The sequence below is a fragment of the Paramacrobiotus metropolitanus genome, unplaced genomic scaffold (genome assembly GCF_019649055.1).
Source record: "Paramacrobiotus metropolitanus isolate TYO unplaced genomic scaffold, Prichtersi_v1.0 Parri_scaffold0000025, whole genome shotgun sequence".
In the NCBI taxonomy this organism is placed as follows: Eukaryota; Metazoa; Tardigrada; class Eutardigrada; order Parachela; family Macrobiotidae; genus Paramacrobiotus; species Paramacrobiotus metropolitanus.
In genome coordinates, this window is record NW_026570245.1 from 152499 (window position 1) to 167896 (window position 15398).

At 43.3% G+C, this 15398-nt stretch overlaps 5 protein-coding genes across 7 annotated transcripts; 4 read left to right on the top strand and 1 right to left on the bottom strand.

Annotated features, from left to right (window-relative positions):
- Window positions 1-501: 501 nt before the first annotated feature.
- Window positions 502-2338, top strand: LOC129587527 (uncharacterized). Its single transcript, XM_055481322.1, has one exon. It carries the CDS (start codon window positions 750-752, stop codon window positions 2121-2123), a length of 1374 nt encoding a protein of 457 aa, XP_055337297.1. The 5' UTR covers window positions 502-749; the 3' UTR covers window positions 2124-2338.
- Window positions 2339-2833: 495 nt separating this feature from the next.
- LOC129587548 (uncharacterized) lies at window positions 2834-4765 on the top strand. The gene has a single exon (XM_055481343.1). It carries the CDS (start codon window positions 2851-2853, stop codon window positions 4534-4536), a length of 1686 nt encoding a protein of 561 aa, XP_055337318.1. The 5' UTR covers window positions 2834-2850; the 3' UTR covers window positions 4537-4765.
- A 270-nt stretch (window positions 4766-5035) lies between these two features.
- LOC129587539 (uncharacterized) lies at window positions 5036-6759 on the top strand. The gene has a single exon (XM_055481334.1). The coding sequence runs from the start codon at window positions 5100-5102 to the stop codon at window positions 6585-6587; it is 1488 nt and encodes a 495-aa protein (XP_055337309.1). The 5' UTR covers window positions 5036-5099; the 3' UTR covers window positions 6588-6759.
- A 1961-nt stretch (window positions 6760-8720) lies between these two features.
- On the bottom strand, window positions 8721-11976 carry LOC129587552 (uncharacterized). 2 transcript variants are annotated; one of them, XM_055481349.1, is made up of 6 exons: window positions 11457-11976; window positions 10844-11076; window positions 10723-10776; window positions 10249-10402; window positions 9408-9652; window positions 8721-9321 (listed from the first exon to the last, which is right to left on the bottom strand). In XM_055481349.1, the coding sequence occupies exons 1-6, from the start codon at window positions 11647-11649 to the stop codon at window positions 9184-9186; spliced, it is 1017 nt and encodes a 338-aa protein (XP_055337324.1). In that variant the 5' UTR covers window positions 11650-11976; the 3' UTR covers window positions 8721-9183. The 2 variants fall into 2 exon arrangements, with proteins under 2 accessions (XP_055337324.1, XP_055337323.1); XM_055481348.1 differs by having other exon boundaries at window positions 8731-9340; window positions 11457-11973.
- Window positions 11977-12171: 195 nt separating this feature from the next.
- Window positions 12172-14724, top strand: LOC129587518 (uncharacterized). 2 transcript variants are annotated; one of them, XM_055481311.1, is made up of 2 exons: window positions 12172-12484; window positions 13248-14724. In XM_055481311.1, exon 2 carries the CDS (start codon window positions 13256-13258, stop codon window positions 14591-14593), a length of 1338 nt encoding a protein of 445 aa, XP_055337286.1. In that variant the 5' UTR covers window positions 12172-12484; window positions 13248-13255; the 3' UTR covers window positions 14594-14724. The 2 variants fall into 2 exon arrangements, with proteins under 2 accessions (XP_055337286.1, XP_055337285.1); XM_055481310.1 differs by lacking the exon at window positions 12172-12484 and having other exon boundaries at window positions 13014-14724.
- The last annotated feature ends 674 nt before the right edge of the window (window positions 14725-15398 follow it).

The window sequence follows — 15398 nt, forward strand, 5'->3', positions numbered from 1 at the left end:
GTAGCGATGGACATGGTCTAACCACTTAGTTAAATCTACCATGATTTGCAATGGATTACTCTAGTGTTTCGTTTGATATACAGTACTTGGGTAGCTTGTAAATTCTGGCCTTTATTTATGATAATTATAATTTCGTTATACTACTCAAGTCTGCGGAATGCGAGTCAGTTGTATGCATTAAGTAATATACCTTATATGTCCTAAGAATTTAATTGAAGTATTTTATCGTTTTATCGCTTACGTTTACTGCTTGCCGAGGGTCGCCGGTACAATCATACAATGTACCGTACGAGTACTAACTGTAATCGCTTTCGTTATCAGGATTATCCCTTTTCGCGCTTTGGGGACAGAAAAGATTTAGAGTACCTTTGTCTGTGTTCAGTATCTAATCACAAGGATAATGAAGCAGTGCAATTTATGTACAGCGAATGAGTATCTGTACTTCATTGTATATGCAATTAAGTATATGCAATTAAGTATATGAAGTATATGCAATTAAGATCAGTATTGCGGCTAGTAGTACGGTTAATGTAACAAGTGCCCATGAAATCCTTATCTAAAACAACCCATGAAGAAATCTCGAACTAGAATTACTTTCATGCGGCAAGCATATTAATAACGAGAATCCAGTCAAATTTTGCAGTTTACGTGCGCTATTAATTTTTTCCGTTGCGATACCGGTTTGCCTTGATCTCGAAACCCGCAATCCAACCGTTTTTACTTAGCGTAAGCGCCCGCATACTCCAATCATGTCGACCAGAAAGCATGTTATTGTAACATCATACCCGGCATTTGGCCACTACATCCCCATGTTGGAAGTGGCGCAACGCATTGTTCCCTACCACGATGTGACAATGATCGTTTCGAACACCATGGAAAAGGCCATCAGACAACGCCACCTGTTACCACCGGCGCCCATCCGTTTTTACCCGCTGGATGATCAGTTTAGCTTAGATTTTGAAGATACCCTGCCGGATTTTAAAATCATGTTCGCTGTCATGAACGAACAAGCTCCACCTTATGCTAAATTCATCTCAATCTTAAACGGTAAAGATGCACCATTACCGCACGTTGACGCACTGTTCTGTGACGTCTTCCACTTTGCTCCGTGCCAACCGTGTTACGACAAAAATATCCCCGTCTACATTGTTAGCAACATGCCGGTTTTCTGGGCGAACGGTGTGTTCAGTATTACCGAAGGGACACCCGCGGTTCCGGATGACGCTATGTTAGCCAGCGCGCCTGAGTACAATAGCGAAAAAAAGTCTCCACAATTCATTCTTCCGGAAAGTTGGAAGCAGTTTTGCTTGCACTTGCAAAACGCGGTCCAAAACTGCAAAGCAGTTTTATTGAATTCATTTGAGGCACTCGAACCAACCGGCTTGCAAGAACTCCAGCAAATTCCTTTCGCAAAAGATAAAGTGTTTAAGTTCATCGGACCATTGATGCCAACTGAAGAGAAGCGAGACAAGAAGGTACAAACGGACGCTTCGCTGTCGACAAAGGTCATCCAGTGGCTCGATGGACAAAAAGAGCGGAGTGTGGTGTATTGCTCGTTTGGTTCCGTGGCGATGCTCTCAAAAGAGCAACTGGTTGAAATTGGCCATGCGTTGGTTTCTCTGAAGCAACCCTTTATCTGGGCACTTCGTCCCAGTCAGCAGGATCATTTACCTGACATCGTTCAGCGGTTAACCGGCGAAGATTTCTCGATGGAGTTGAGTTACCTGATCGTCCCTTGGGTGCAACAAAAAGCCGTCCTAGCGCATAAGGCAACCGGTGTATTCATCAGCCATTGCGGGTGGAATAGTACGCTAGAATCGGCGTCCTATGGAGTGCCAATTGTAGCATGGCCGTTTTTTGGCGACCAGCCGCTGAATGCGGCATTCGTGGAACAACGGGGAATAGGACGAATCATGCCGGGAACCGGTACATGGATACCCACGCTGGTGCCAACGCAACAGATTGTCGCCACAGTGAAAGAAGTGGGTGGATTTGTGGATGGTGAAAAAGGTCGGTCGCCGTTTGGAAAAAATATTGGGATAATTTCGGATAAGGCAAAGGAAGTCGTTTCAAGTGACGGATCATCGACGCAAAATATGCGGGATATCGTGAAGAGCTTATAATACCACTCGTCTGAGTGCTAATATAACAGTTCTGGATCAGCCTTAGACTGGCAGTAATACTGTTTTTTTTTCCTAGTTATTAAAACCATAATTATCGAAAAAAGTGATAACAGTGGCCCTTTGCTTTTCCTTGAACATTCAAATTTCATTGTAACAGCTTTCATCCGGTTACGGTTTAACGGTTATTCCTTGGATGACAACACTACGAGCATCGACTCTAGATGTGGCCATGTGGGTACAATTTAAACGATAATAACGAGACGGAAATCGAATTACTGTACCCTAGAAATTTTTTTAGAGAGTATCCGTAGTACCCTAGTATTTCAGCATTAAGACCAAATCAAAAAATTAGTCCGCTTCGTTTCCCAGTGTTAAGTTAAATGTACGTACACTGAAAATTAATAAGTAATAAATATCTGTAGTCTGTAGCTAATGAACCGCGTATTGCAAAAGTTTTAATTTTGACGTTCATCGTTATGCAAAACATGCAAAACAACAATATTAGCACAACAAAATTTACCGCGTTTTCTGCGGGTGGAATAGAGCGGATCGGTGAATTCATTTTCAGTATCGCACCATTAACCATTAAACGTAAGCGTAATAAGCATTAAGAACTGACAAGTACGGGTTAGTACGGAAACTCGTCGACACGTCCCATGTGCTCGGCTTGAATTCTGAAACAGCAATACCGGTGCGAGTCAACGTTAACGAGTACCATATCGATGATATGGTACCGTACCTTTCAGATTCAGCAACCACCACGTCAGACGGCTTTTCTTCATTTATCCACCTCACACCTGTACAAGTAGTATGTCTGTCTGGCGCGTTTGATAACGATTGTTTAAAAGCTGAAACCGAAAATCAGTACTGTAATAATTTCCTTACAGTAGTACTTACCACCTATCGCTTTCTCAGTTCTGTAGTACTGCCATTATTTACGCACCTCGTACCTACCATTTGCAAAGCAAACGTTAAAATTAATATATCCTCTACAGTCAGCTTTGAATCCAGCTGTCAGTATTTGTGCTATTCCCGTGGTGATAATTCCGGAATGGCCCCACAGCAACGTAAGCACGTGCTGGTTATGGCCCTACCGGCCTTTGGTCACTACATTCCTGGCCTGGAGTTAGCTAAAAAGATCATCCCGCATCATGATGTCACCATGGTAATGTCCATTCACAAACTGCAGGACATTGTACAACGCGATCTCCTGCCTCCATCCCCAATCCAGTTTCACACCTTCGATGACGGCTTCACGTTCAACATCGACGAAAACATGGGGGATCTCCGCGGATTCTCCGTCGCTAACCTGCAATCTGAGCCTTATTACGAAACCTTCATCAACAGCCTAACGGTATCTAACGCTGCTTCCAAGCGCGCCGGAAAACTTCCCCCGGTGGATGCGATTTTCTGTGATATAACCATGCCCATGCCGTTCGAGCCCAGCGTGCAACGTCAGATCCCGATTTACGGTTTCATGCCGCAATCCGCGCAGATGTTCGCTGCGTACAGCGTGATGAATAAGGACACGCGGACTGTGCCGGACGATGTGTTCTTCAGTGGGACGGATGCATCATTCAACCAAGGTGATACAATTCCTGAGAGTTTTAAAAATATGCAAGACAGGTACGACAGAGCCCAGTCAGTGGCGACAGGAATTTTGCTGAATTCGTTCGATGAATTGGAACCTGATGCATTGGTATCGCTAAAAAGTTTACCAAAGTATGCCAATAAACCAGTGTGCTTTGTTGGTCCGCTTTTGCCAACCGTGAACGACCAGTCCAACGATTTGTCGAACAAGCTTCGTAGCTGGTTGGATCGTCGAGAAGAACGCAGTGTGGTGTATTTCTCGTTTGGAACGGTTGCAGTTCCCTCGTCCGTGCAGCTGACCCAAGTGGCCGAAGCGTTACTGTCACTGCAGCGGCCGTTCGTCTGGTCATTGCGCAGTAATCAGCAGAGTCTTCTACCAGAGAAATTTCTTCGTGGCACCGTCGAAACCCTCACGGACGACATGCCTTATTTGATCCTTCACTGGACCCCACAGAAGCAAATCCTCACCCATCCGGCCACGGCGGTATTTGTCAGCCATTGCGGATGGAATAGTACGCTGGAAGCGGTGGCGTATGGCGTGCCGGTTGTGGCATGGCCTATGCTAGGTGATCAGCATCATAATGCGGGATTGGTGGAAAAATGGGGCATTGGAAAGATGATGCCCGCAGCAGGGATGAAATCAGAAATTACGCCTGCTGCGGATATTGCTGGAGTTATTGAAACGGTCGGAGGTTGGACAAGTGAACGACCCGGCAGTGCATACTGGGAAAAAGTCAATGAGTTATCTCAGAAAGCGAAAAATGCCGTCGCAGTGGATGGCCAATCAACGAGAAATTTACTGCAGATTTTAAACAGCTTCTAGAGTATGTGGTTTAGATTTTGTGATATTTTTGTAATTAACCAAGCTCAACGTGAACTACTGAAAGTAAATTATTTGTCACCGTAATTAGACGGAAATTTGGTTGCAGCATGTTGATTCTGAAAGATGGCATTGGCTAATTTTATTTGTTCGTTTGTTTTCTTGGGGACGACATTACTGCATCAACGCATTATGCATTTACTGTACTTAATATGCAACATTACAGTACACTAGCAGTCTGACCATCAGCGCCAAAATTTGCTCCGTTCTCGGTTAGCACGATCTAAGTATATCATCGTGCATGCCAGTTGTATTGTACAAACTGTATTAATTAAGAGATTACAATAGCAACTGTTATCGGAGCTACAATTAAATTACAGTTTAGATAAAGCTTTAAGCAATTGTTCAATCGGCTACCAAGGTAAAAGAGCCTCTAGTACCAAAATTATTTAATCTACAAAATCTAATTATTTGCAATAGTTTCGACGATAAGAACAAGACTGACACTGAAACCTCGTGCATACGTTTCATCGCACGTGGATTCTACTGGGGTTGCAGTTCAACTTATGTTGCAACGCCACCTCTGCAGTCGTGCTCGCTTCTGTCATCCGTTCTCTTTACTTTTATTTATTATCCTTATTTTGAATCCTTTCAAAGCTGCAGTAACTTTTAAAATGGCGGCAGCAACGAAACGCAAACATGTTTTAGTGATGACTATGCCGGCTTTTGGCCACTACATTCCCGGACTGGAGTTAGCCAAGAAAATTATCGAGCACCATGACGTAACCTTTGTATTATCCATCCATAAATTTAAAGATATTGAAGAACGTGGTATCCTGCCACCGGCACCGATTCAGCTGCACACCTTCGATGACGGATTCACCTACAACGTGGACGAACATATCGGTGACCTTACGGGTTTTGTCAAGCAACTTTGCGTTTCCAAACCATATTACGAAAACTTTATTAACAGCTTAACCATTACCGGTGACCAAAAACCAGGGACGTCCGCCATTGCCCCGGTGGATGCGATTTTTTGCGACGCAACCATGCCGATGCCCTTTCAAGCGTGCCACAATCGGGACATCCTGACGTATGGATTTGTACCGTTGTCGGCCAAACTGTTTGCGTCATACGGAGCTATCGACGAGAATACACCGTCTGTTCCGGACGAGGAGTTCTTCAGCGGCACTGATGAATCACTTAACCGTGGCGGGAAGATGGCGGAAAGCTTTAAAAGCTTGGCACTGGACTTCGGCTCTGCGCAGGCCTTGGTGAAGGAAGTACTGTTTAATTCCTTCGAGGAACTGGAGCCGGAAGCAGTTGTCATGCTGAATTCGCTGCCTAAATTCGCTAAAACACCGGTGGCGTTCATCGGGCCACTACTACCTGAACATAAAGAAAAGCCCGAAGACGAGTTTACGAAAAAGATCCGGAGCTGGCTGGACAAGCAAGGCGAGCGAAGCGTTGTTTATTTCTCTTTCGGAACAGTGGCTGTTCCATCGGCCGAACAGCTGGCCGAAGTTGCCGAAGCACTGGTGTCTTTGAAACAACCGTTCATTTGGTCACTGAGGAGCTACCAGCAGGATATGCTACCGCTGAAGTATATCCGTTCAACCGTGGAAACCATGTCCGATGAGACGCCATATTTGATTTTGCACTGGACCCCACAAAAGCGAATTTTGGCGCATAAATCCACAGGCGTTTACGTCAGCCACTGCGGATGGAATAGTACATTGGAAGCAGTCTCTTATGGTGTGCCGGTAGTGGCATGGCCGATGCTTGGTGACCAACATAATAATGCTGCTCTGATTGAGCAGTGGGGAATCGGTCGGTGTGTGCCGGTTGCCGGCATGAAATCCCAGACAACTCTGGCTAAAGATATTGCTGATATTATTGCCACGGTCGGTGGATGGAAGGGGTCTCAGGCGGGCGAGAACCCGTTCCTAAGGAAAGCTCAGGAACTCTCCGACAAGGCAAAGAACGCTTCCAGTCCGGACGGAAAATCCACCAAAAACTTGCTAGAAGTGATGAATAAGATTGCCGACATGTGAGCTTTTAGATCTATGGCGTTTATTCGTAAGATGCTGAACACATTTGAAGATCAGGGACGGTTAAACCACTGTTACAACTCTGTTTTTATCTTTACCAGCATTTACTTTACCCGACCGCTAACCGCTGATATCGAAATTACCTGGAAAATTTTGCGAATAAATACCATTAGAATGCAAACCTAAATAGGCGCTCAGCAACTACCGTACAATATGTGCCTACAGTGTACAATTACAGTACTCTTATATCCAATACATAAGAGAGCGCAGAAAGCACAGTATCTGTAGTTAGTCCAGGAAAATTTCTATTGTGGGCATCCGCATCCCGACATGGTTGTGTTATGTGTAGTGTTTGCCCCGGTAGTAGTGGCCGTAGTGGGAGCGCTGGTGATAATTAATATTGTTGTGGATACTGTTGTCGTCGTCATAATCGTGGTTGTAGTAGTCGAAAGTCAAGCTGTTGTTGTTCTGTCGGAAGGAGTACATGGAAACTAAAAATCCGATTAGCAATTATAACCGTGAATCCAAATTGCAGGTAAATGGATAGAACTTTTGTAGAAGTACCCATTGCCCGAAGGGTTTGCCACTAATTATTGGCCGGAGCTCGCTGTACATGACATCCGTTGCATGATAATTACACAGGTTTGAATCACTACAACGGCACATCAGTTTCTCTTGATACGAACGTGGCCGAGTAATTGTAAAGTTGACTGGGACGAAATCATTTTCGTCCCAGATATTATATTCTTCCACACTCCGGCACATATAAGGGGCGGATCCCATTCCACTAGTATCGGCCTGGCTATCGATGCATGTGCGCTGGTTGTTTTCCGCTACAAGACGGTGGTACGAGTACATAGCGCATTCATACAGAACAAAGAACAAGAATAAGGAGAATTAATCGAGGAAGACTGTATTATACAGTACGCGTATAACACGCAGTACAGCACGCTGAAAATAATTCACTCTGTACAATGGCTAGAGTACATGAGCGGTGGAATCGTTCAAACACAGTAATTAGCAGTAAAACGGTTTTTTCCAGCTTTTTGTGTCCTGATCTGTATTTACCAGTTTTACGTCCATTACTAACGGTTACCTCTAGGTAAAGAAACCTGCCATGCACACATATAGCATCACCCGTGTGTAGCATCAGAAGCTCTCCGTTGTTGTGGGCAGTTCCGGTCCGAACAGGTATAACAACTGAAAATTTATTGGCTGATTCGCGTGCTTGGTCGCTGAAATGCACCTATGGCGAAACAAACTATGCACTGCGTATATTCAGTGCTCGCCAGTGCATTTCGATGATGATGGTTAAAGTCGATAAAGCGGTAACGATACTAACGAAGGCAGACGTTAATGAGAAAAGATCCTAAACAGCAAATTTCGTCTCACTAAAATAAAATTACGATTATATTAGCGGTATGCCTTTGTCTGAGTTCTGCTGTTTCCAGCGAATCAAGCTGGATGCAGAAAACGGATACTAAAAACAAGCGATGCTGTAGCGGAGACTGTAAGGTCAACGCGACTCGCAGCTCATAACTTAACCAAGTATAGTCGGGATGTTCGAGAAAATTGATACCCTTAGTAAAATCGACAACATTTTGCGACGAATGTGGACATTATATCCATCACTTTCGCAAAGACAGGTCACCGTAGTTTCGTTAGAACTATGAATATTTTGGCAATAATACAACGATGCGTGGCTGAATGACAGTGGAATCTACGCTCGACCGGTACAATGGCGACGGTACAATGGTGTTACAATAGGTGCACCATCACCCACATTTGCTGAAAAATAGTAAACACCCATGGGCAGTAATAATATTATCAATATTGCTAACAAAAGCAGTTTGTTTATCGATTCTGTTAAGGTTTACCACAAATAACTTGATTCATTATTTGGAATGATCGGTTCAAAAATAATTTTCAACTCGACGATGAGGTAAACATATACTGTAGCCAGTTAAACTTTGTTTGACCAAATGGCGTTTTGTACATAAGAGAAATGTCAAAACTATCGTGCGTACAGCTAGTCGTTACTGCAAGACTTGATTTTGTTTTGTTCATTTAAAACGATGCAGTCGGAGACAAGATGCAGGAGATGCAAGAGTGCAAGAGATACAGAAACTGTACTGTCGAAATTATTGCAACGGTCGCTGCATGCAAGGGGACTGGCAGACAAGAGACTACATATACTCAGAAAGCTGAAGAACTCTCCGAAAAAAAGCAAGAAAAGTTTCCGGTCCACAAAAACAAATTTCGTAGATGTAATAAGTAAAACTCCACGCTTGTAGCTTGCTGAATTCGCGCTTTTGTTTCGAAGTTTTGGGTGTTATGTCACGGACTCATGGGACAATAAGTAAGTGCACTGTTGAAGCTTTGTTTTATCTTTAACAACATTAACCGGGAACATTTACTTAAATAATCGGGAACATTAATTTTAATGTGTCAGTAGAGTGCAACACGTCAGCAAGCGCGCTGAACTGGAAAATACAGTAGCTAGACAAACTTCTTTTAAGGGCGTCACTGCATTAGCATCCCGACTTCGTGGTGTTATCCATAGACAGCATAACCGCAGTAATATTGGTCACAGTCGTGTTCAGCGGTGTGGTGGTCGTGGTTGTAGGGGTTGTTGTTGTTGTTGTTCGGGTTGTCGTCGTGGTAGTGGTCGTTGGCGTAGTAGGCGGGCGCGTTGTTGTCGTTGTCCGTTGTGTCGTAGTCGTCGTAGTCGTTCTGTCTGAAGGAGTATACGGAAACTAAAATTATACCATCATATAAAATATCTAAATCAAAGTTGCAGTAAACTGGTGAAACTTGCTGTACCCATTGTTCAAAAGGATACCGCAAACTTATTGGCCTGAGCTCGCTGTACATGACACCCGTGGCATGATAATTACACAGATTTGCATCTTGACAGCGGCACAACAGTTGCTCCGGTGTTGGCGTATCACCGTCATCTGGATGTGCGCCCGGGATAAATGCCGGGATACGCTGGCACATGTAGGGGGTGGCTCCCGTTCCACCAGTGTCATACTGACTGTCGATACATGAGCGCCGAGTATTTACTCCTGTAAGGGGTTAACGCTGTATTGACAGAAAGGTATACTCGTACCGAATAAAGACTACGAAGAGTTAATAGCCGAGGCAAGGTGTTTGGATTATCCCTTATACACTTTGGCCGAGGAATCAATTTTGACAAGGTATGTATACTAAGTATGCCAGCTTATAATATCACAGTGACTGACACGCGGATAGGAAAATTTTTACAGATTGAAATCTATGTATATGCTCAGAAATCCTACTTTGTATTAAAAAAAAGCACCGAAAAGCGGCATAGAAACTACTTTTGTTACATTACTACAGACTACAGTATTATATAATTAATGTAACAAGAGTAATACTACTTGAAGTATGAGGTTTTTGCGGTGCGTCCAGCTGATTTTTTACGTATTAGCCGACGCGCCAGCTTCGAGCATGTCAGTTTTCCGTTTTTCGTTCGGGAAGGGGTGAGCCAGCACCCTCCCCTCGATCGCGACTTTCTGCTAAAGGCTGTCTTTGATAGTATCAACCGAGAAAAATAGCAGAGCAAAATGCTATTTTGCTCTGCTTTTTTAAATGTATGTATCTGTAGGTAAACATTCAAACTGCGACGGGCGTCTTTTACCGTTGGGTAAATCAACTTGCCATTCACACTTGTTGCAGGTTCCGCGTTTAACATCAGCGGTTCTCCGTGGTTGTGGGCAGTTCCGGTCCGAACAGGTATAGCAAGTAATCCTTCCTGCTCTGACAAATTCGCGAGTCAGCTCGTCGGAGTGCACCTATAGCGAAGCCAGTTATACGTACTTGATGGTTTAACTTTTTTAATTGTCATTGTTGTTGGTACCGTAAAAAGTTTTCAACGCTTTACAGTTGCTCACTCATGCAAAAAATGACAATAACAAAAAGGCAACATTTTGGCGCCAATTTGTCTACATATTTGCTCGCCAGTGTAACTCGCTGATGAGTGATAAGGATTAACGAGCATAATGATTAATATTAACTGCGGTACATAATTTTAAATATAACTGCTACCAACTTGTAAGTTGTAATACATTTGGACGCACTAAAATGACATTACGATTTTATCAGTCGTATATACCGTAAGCTCAGCTTTGTCGTTCGAACGAACCACACTGGATGAAGAAAATGGATACTAAAAACAAGCAATGATATAGCGGAGACGGAAACGTCAACAGGATCGGCAGCACTTGTAAACTTACCCAAGTAGAATTAGGTTGTTCGAGAAAACTGGTATGCCGATTAAGAACTGACATAATTTTTCGGCGGCTGTGGATATTACAGTCATCACTGTCGCAAAGACAGTGCACCGTAGTTTCGGTAGATGTGTGCATATTTTGGCAATAATACAGCGAAGCATCACTGAAGGGCAGCGGTATTAAAAATGGACTGGTACACTGTCGTGTTACTATAGGCGAACCATCACCCATTTTTGCTGCAAATTGTAATTTATTATCATCTCGTACGAACGCGGCAACAGTTATTGTTAACATGGGCAGCGTCGTTTAAAAATTCGACAGCAGCAGCAAGATCTTCGACGTTATCACAAAACAACGTGCGTAATTATATAACTGTCTGGATAGTAGGCTCAAAAAACGGTTTTTTGAACTTATCCAATTGCACTAAAGTAAATTCAGTAAAAATATGTGGCCAATAAAATTTTTTAATTTACCAAGCGAAGTTTCTACATGTTCAAATAGAAAATACAGTAATGAAGATACAGCTGTCAGGATTCTTGCGAGACATACTGTATTTTACTTGCAGTATTTCAACAATGCACAGATCGTAAAAATTTTGGGTGTTGTATCGACTTACGAATTTTAATTGTGAGTGCGCAGTAATCACTTGTGTTCGGACAATTTACAAACTCTCGATGATTGTTGCATGAGCCATCGATATCATTTGGGTCTCGAATGCACAACGAGCAGCGTCGTGCGCTAGATTCGACCACAAAAGAAGCTAACCATGCCCATATCCAAATATGTTTATTTGCCAAGGAAAAAGCCATAATAATATGTCAGTATGAGACGGGTTACGGGTAGAGTGATGAAATTCGTATTGCAGAATTAGCTGGAAAATTACAAGTGTTACAGTTATTAGTTCAAAAAAGCAAAAAAAACTTCTCTTTTATAATGTAAAATCAGTACGACATCCAGTTCCGGATTCATTGCAACCAAAGGGATACAGTACCACGTACAGAACTTAGAAACTCCAGCTCTGAGATTTCTGCAGAAAATAACTACATATAGATATTAGGAAAGCATATACACGTAGTACTTCTTTCTTACGCAACACGGTACTACTTACTATCATAATTAATCAATTTTTTAATCTACGTTGACTTATGTAAATACCTCGTACATTAGTAATCGTATTCTTTATTTCGGGCTGCATAAAGGTTGCTAGGTCGTTCTTCGCTCTGTTGCTTTGCTTACGCTTTCAATCCCTGGCCTCTTATTACCGAATAATTTCATGCAGTATATATAAGGTTGCTAACCATGGTTACGTATGTATTTTATTAACGGTCAGATTGAAGTAAGTACTGTAACCATTTAGGCTATTAAAAAGACTGTCCGCATCAGAATGTAATCAAATCGGAAATCACGTCGGATGGGGGTTCGCTGAACCTGTACAAAACGATTGCTGGTTGGGCAATGGACATACGGATGTTCAAGCATGGACGTACAATGTGCCCGCAGGCCTGCTACGACGCAGCCGGTGACAACCCGAAAGGATCGACTTCCGTGTACTGGTGGTAAATTGCATGCAGCAACAAAATCTGGCCAGCTAAAATCTGCATGGATTCTGAAGCCAGCGCAGCTGTGCTGCAGATCCGGAAAAAGGTAGGAAAATTATGTCTAACGAACAGCTCTTCACTGGTGATGGGTGGGTGGCGATGGGTGGCGTCACGAGCGCAAAGTTGGCCAGATTTTGTAATGGCATGTTTGATGTATGTCACGGCTTGGAAAAAAAACGGAATCGGAAGAGGTATAGATGGATGCAGTCGGCGAAATTTTTAGAAGAGGTTATTGATATTGTTTATGGCTCATGCTGACAGTTTTGTCTCGACTTTACCGTGAATAAAGCTCCATGTAACTGTCTTGGCAGTACCCTAATTACAGTACTGGTATCAAAGGTCACGTACTGTTCCTGAGATTACAATATCCGGTTTAGCTGAGAAACTGCAGCTGTCCAGATTAAAACGAGTACATGCTTAATTGTGCGGTTACTCTGAAGCAGCGGTATTCGCTAATCACAAGATAAAAGCACATTTACAAGTGATTTGCAGATAGCAGCCTGCTAGTGCATCCGTATTATCCATTTTGCAAAACTTCAAAAGATAAGAAAGAACAACCTCAAATACTTCTATAAATGCCGTGTACAGTTATATCGCTAGAACACGTGTTTGCAACTTCCAAGTGTTCAGTACTTATATTGTTGCATCACGATTTTTTCCCTTCAGTCAGTTTTTACAACTACTGTACGTACTTTAAATTTTATCTGTTTTGAGTTCCTTCTGAAACTTTGATTCATTTTTTTGCTTTTGCATTATTGCTTGAGTATCTAGTAAAATGGCCAGTACAATGCGACGCAAACATGTTCTAGTAATTACCATGCCGGCTTTTGGTCACTACATTCCCGGACTGGAATTAGCCAAGAAAATTGCTAAATATCATGACGTAACCTTTGGATTATCCATCCATAAATTCAAGGATATTGAAGGACGCGGCATCCTCCCGCCGGCACCGATCCAGCTGCACACCTTCGACGACGGATTTACCTACAACGTAGACGAGCACATCGGTGATCTAAAAGCTTTCGTTCAGCAAATTCATGATTGCAAACCTTTCTACGAGAGCTTTATAAACAGCCTAGCCATCACCAGTGACCCCCGACCTGGGACATCCACCATCCCCCCTGTGGACGCCATCTTCTGTGACTTAAGCATGCCGATGCCGTTGCGTGCGTGTCGTAATCGGAAAATTTTGACGTACGGATTTGTGCCATTCGCGGCTCAATTGTTTGCATCCTACGGGACCTTCGATGAAAACACGCCATCGGTGCCAGATGAAGTGTTCTTCAGCGGAACGGATGAGTTAGCAAATCAGGGCAAGAAAATCGCTGAGAGTTTCAAAACCTTGGGACTGGAGTTTCTTGACGCGCAGACCCTAGTTACGGAGGTACTGTTCAATTCATTTGAGGAATTAGAACCCAACGTGAAAACCATGTTAGCCACCTTACCAAAAATGGCTAACACGCCGGTGGCATTCATCGGACCGCTCTTACCGGAACATAAAGAAAAGCCCGAAGACGAAATTACGAAAAAGATCCGGAGTTGGCTGGACAAGCAAGGCGAGCGAAGCGTCGTTTATTTCTCCTTTGGAACAGTGGCGGTTCCTTCGGCCGAACAACTGGCGGAAGTTGCCGAAGCACTGGTGTCTTTGAAGCAGCCGTTCATTTGGTCGCTGCGGAGCTACCAGCAAGATATGCTCCCGCCGAAGTATATCCATTCAACTGTGAACACCATGTCTGATAAAACGCCGTATTTGATTTTGCATTGGACACCGCAAAAAGAAATCCTTGGGCATAAATCCACCGGCGTATACGTCAGCCACTGTGGTTGGAATAGTACATTGGAAGCGGTCTCGTACGGTGTGCCGGTAGTTGCATGGCCGATGTTTGGTGACCAACATAATAATGCTGCTCTGATTGAGCAGTGGGGAATCGGTCGGTGTGTGCCGGTTGCCGGCATGAAATCCCAGACGATGCCGGCTAAAGATATTGCTGATATTATTGCAACCGTCGGTGGATGGCAGGAGGTTCGGATTGAAAGCAGGCCGTATTTGGAGAAAGCCCAGGAACTCTCGAAGAAGGCGAAAAAAGCGTCGAGTCCAGAGGGAAAGTCTACCCAAAACTTGTTGGAAGTAATGAATAAAATTGCTGACATGTGATTACTTAAGTGCCAACTATGTTTCTGACCGTATATTTGCATGGTACATTAGAAAGGATTGATTTATTTATGGGATATTGATTAATTTGTTTTCTACCTGCAGTGTGCAAAATAAAGTGGTACTGCACGAAATGTTGCTATGGAACACCATAGTCTGCGTACAACAAGCCATTTTCTAGAACAAATCATTGAGTGTTCACGTCAATGAGAAGAGATTTTATTTTCTTGAGTATTCAATAAAAATGCCTTACGATCCAGACAACCGCGAAACTACCCAGTGTAATAATTTACTCGCATCTAATTGTAGCATTATGATCGCTAATTATAAAATTATTAAAGCGCGTACGATAGATTTCCCAAAGTGTGCAGAAAAGGGAGAGGCTCATCAGCAGAATAGCCTAACAACTCCTTTGCATCATGCTTTCTAAACATCTCTTTAAAATCTGATTCTAATAACCGGTTACACAGGTCATCATATTCACAAACACAATTAATCTTGTCGACAACGAGCGCGCCTTCTTCCTCGTCAGGACTAGGGATGACTTTTTGATGTCGGCATTTGTAATGCATTTCTACTGGCATAGATTCCCGTTTCCTAGCGCATCCTCTGATGGTGGCATCTGTGAATGCAAAAATATTCGGCGGTAAACACACCAACAGTCCGAAACGGGTCTGTTTATTATAAATTTAGCGTACGCTCCCTTGTAAATGATATTTCACAGCCTTCGGCGCACGACATCCGGTAAAAGTAAGCCGAATTGGCAAAGTTTCCTTTCGCACATTCCACGGGATCATCGCACATATAA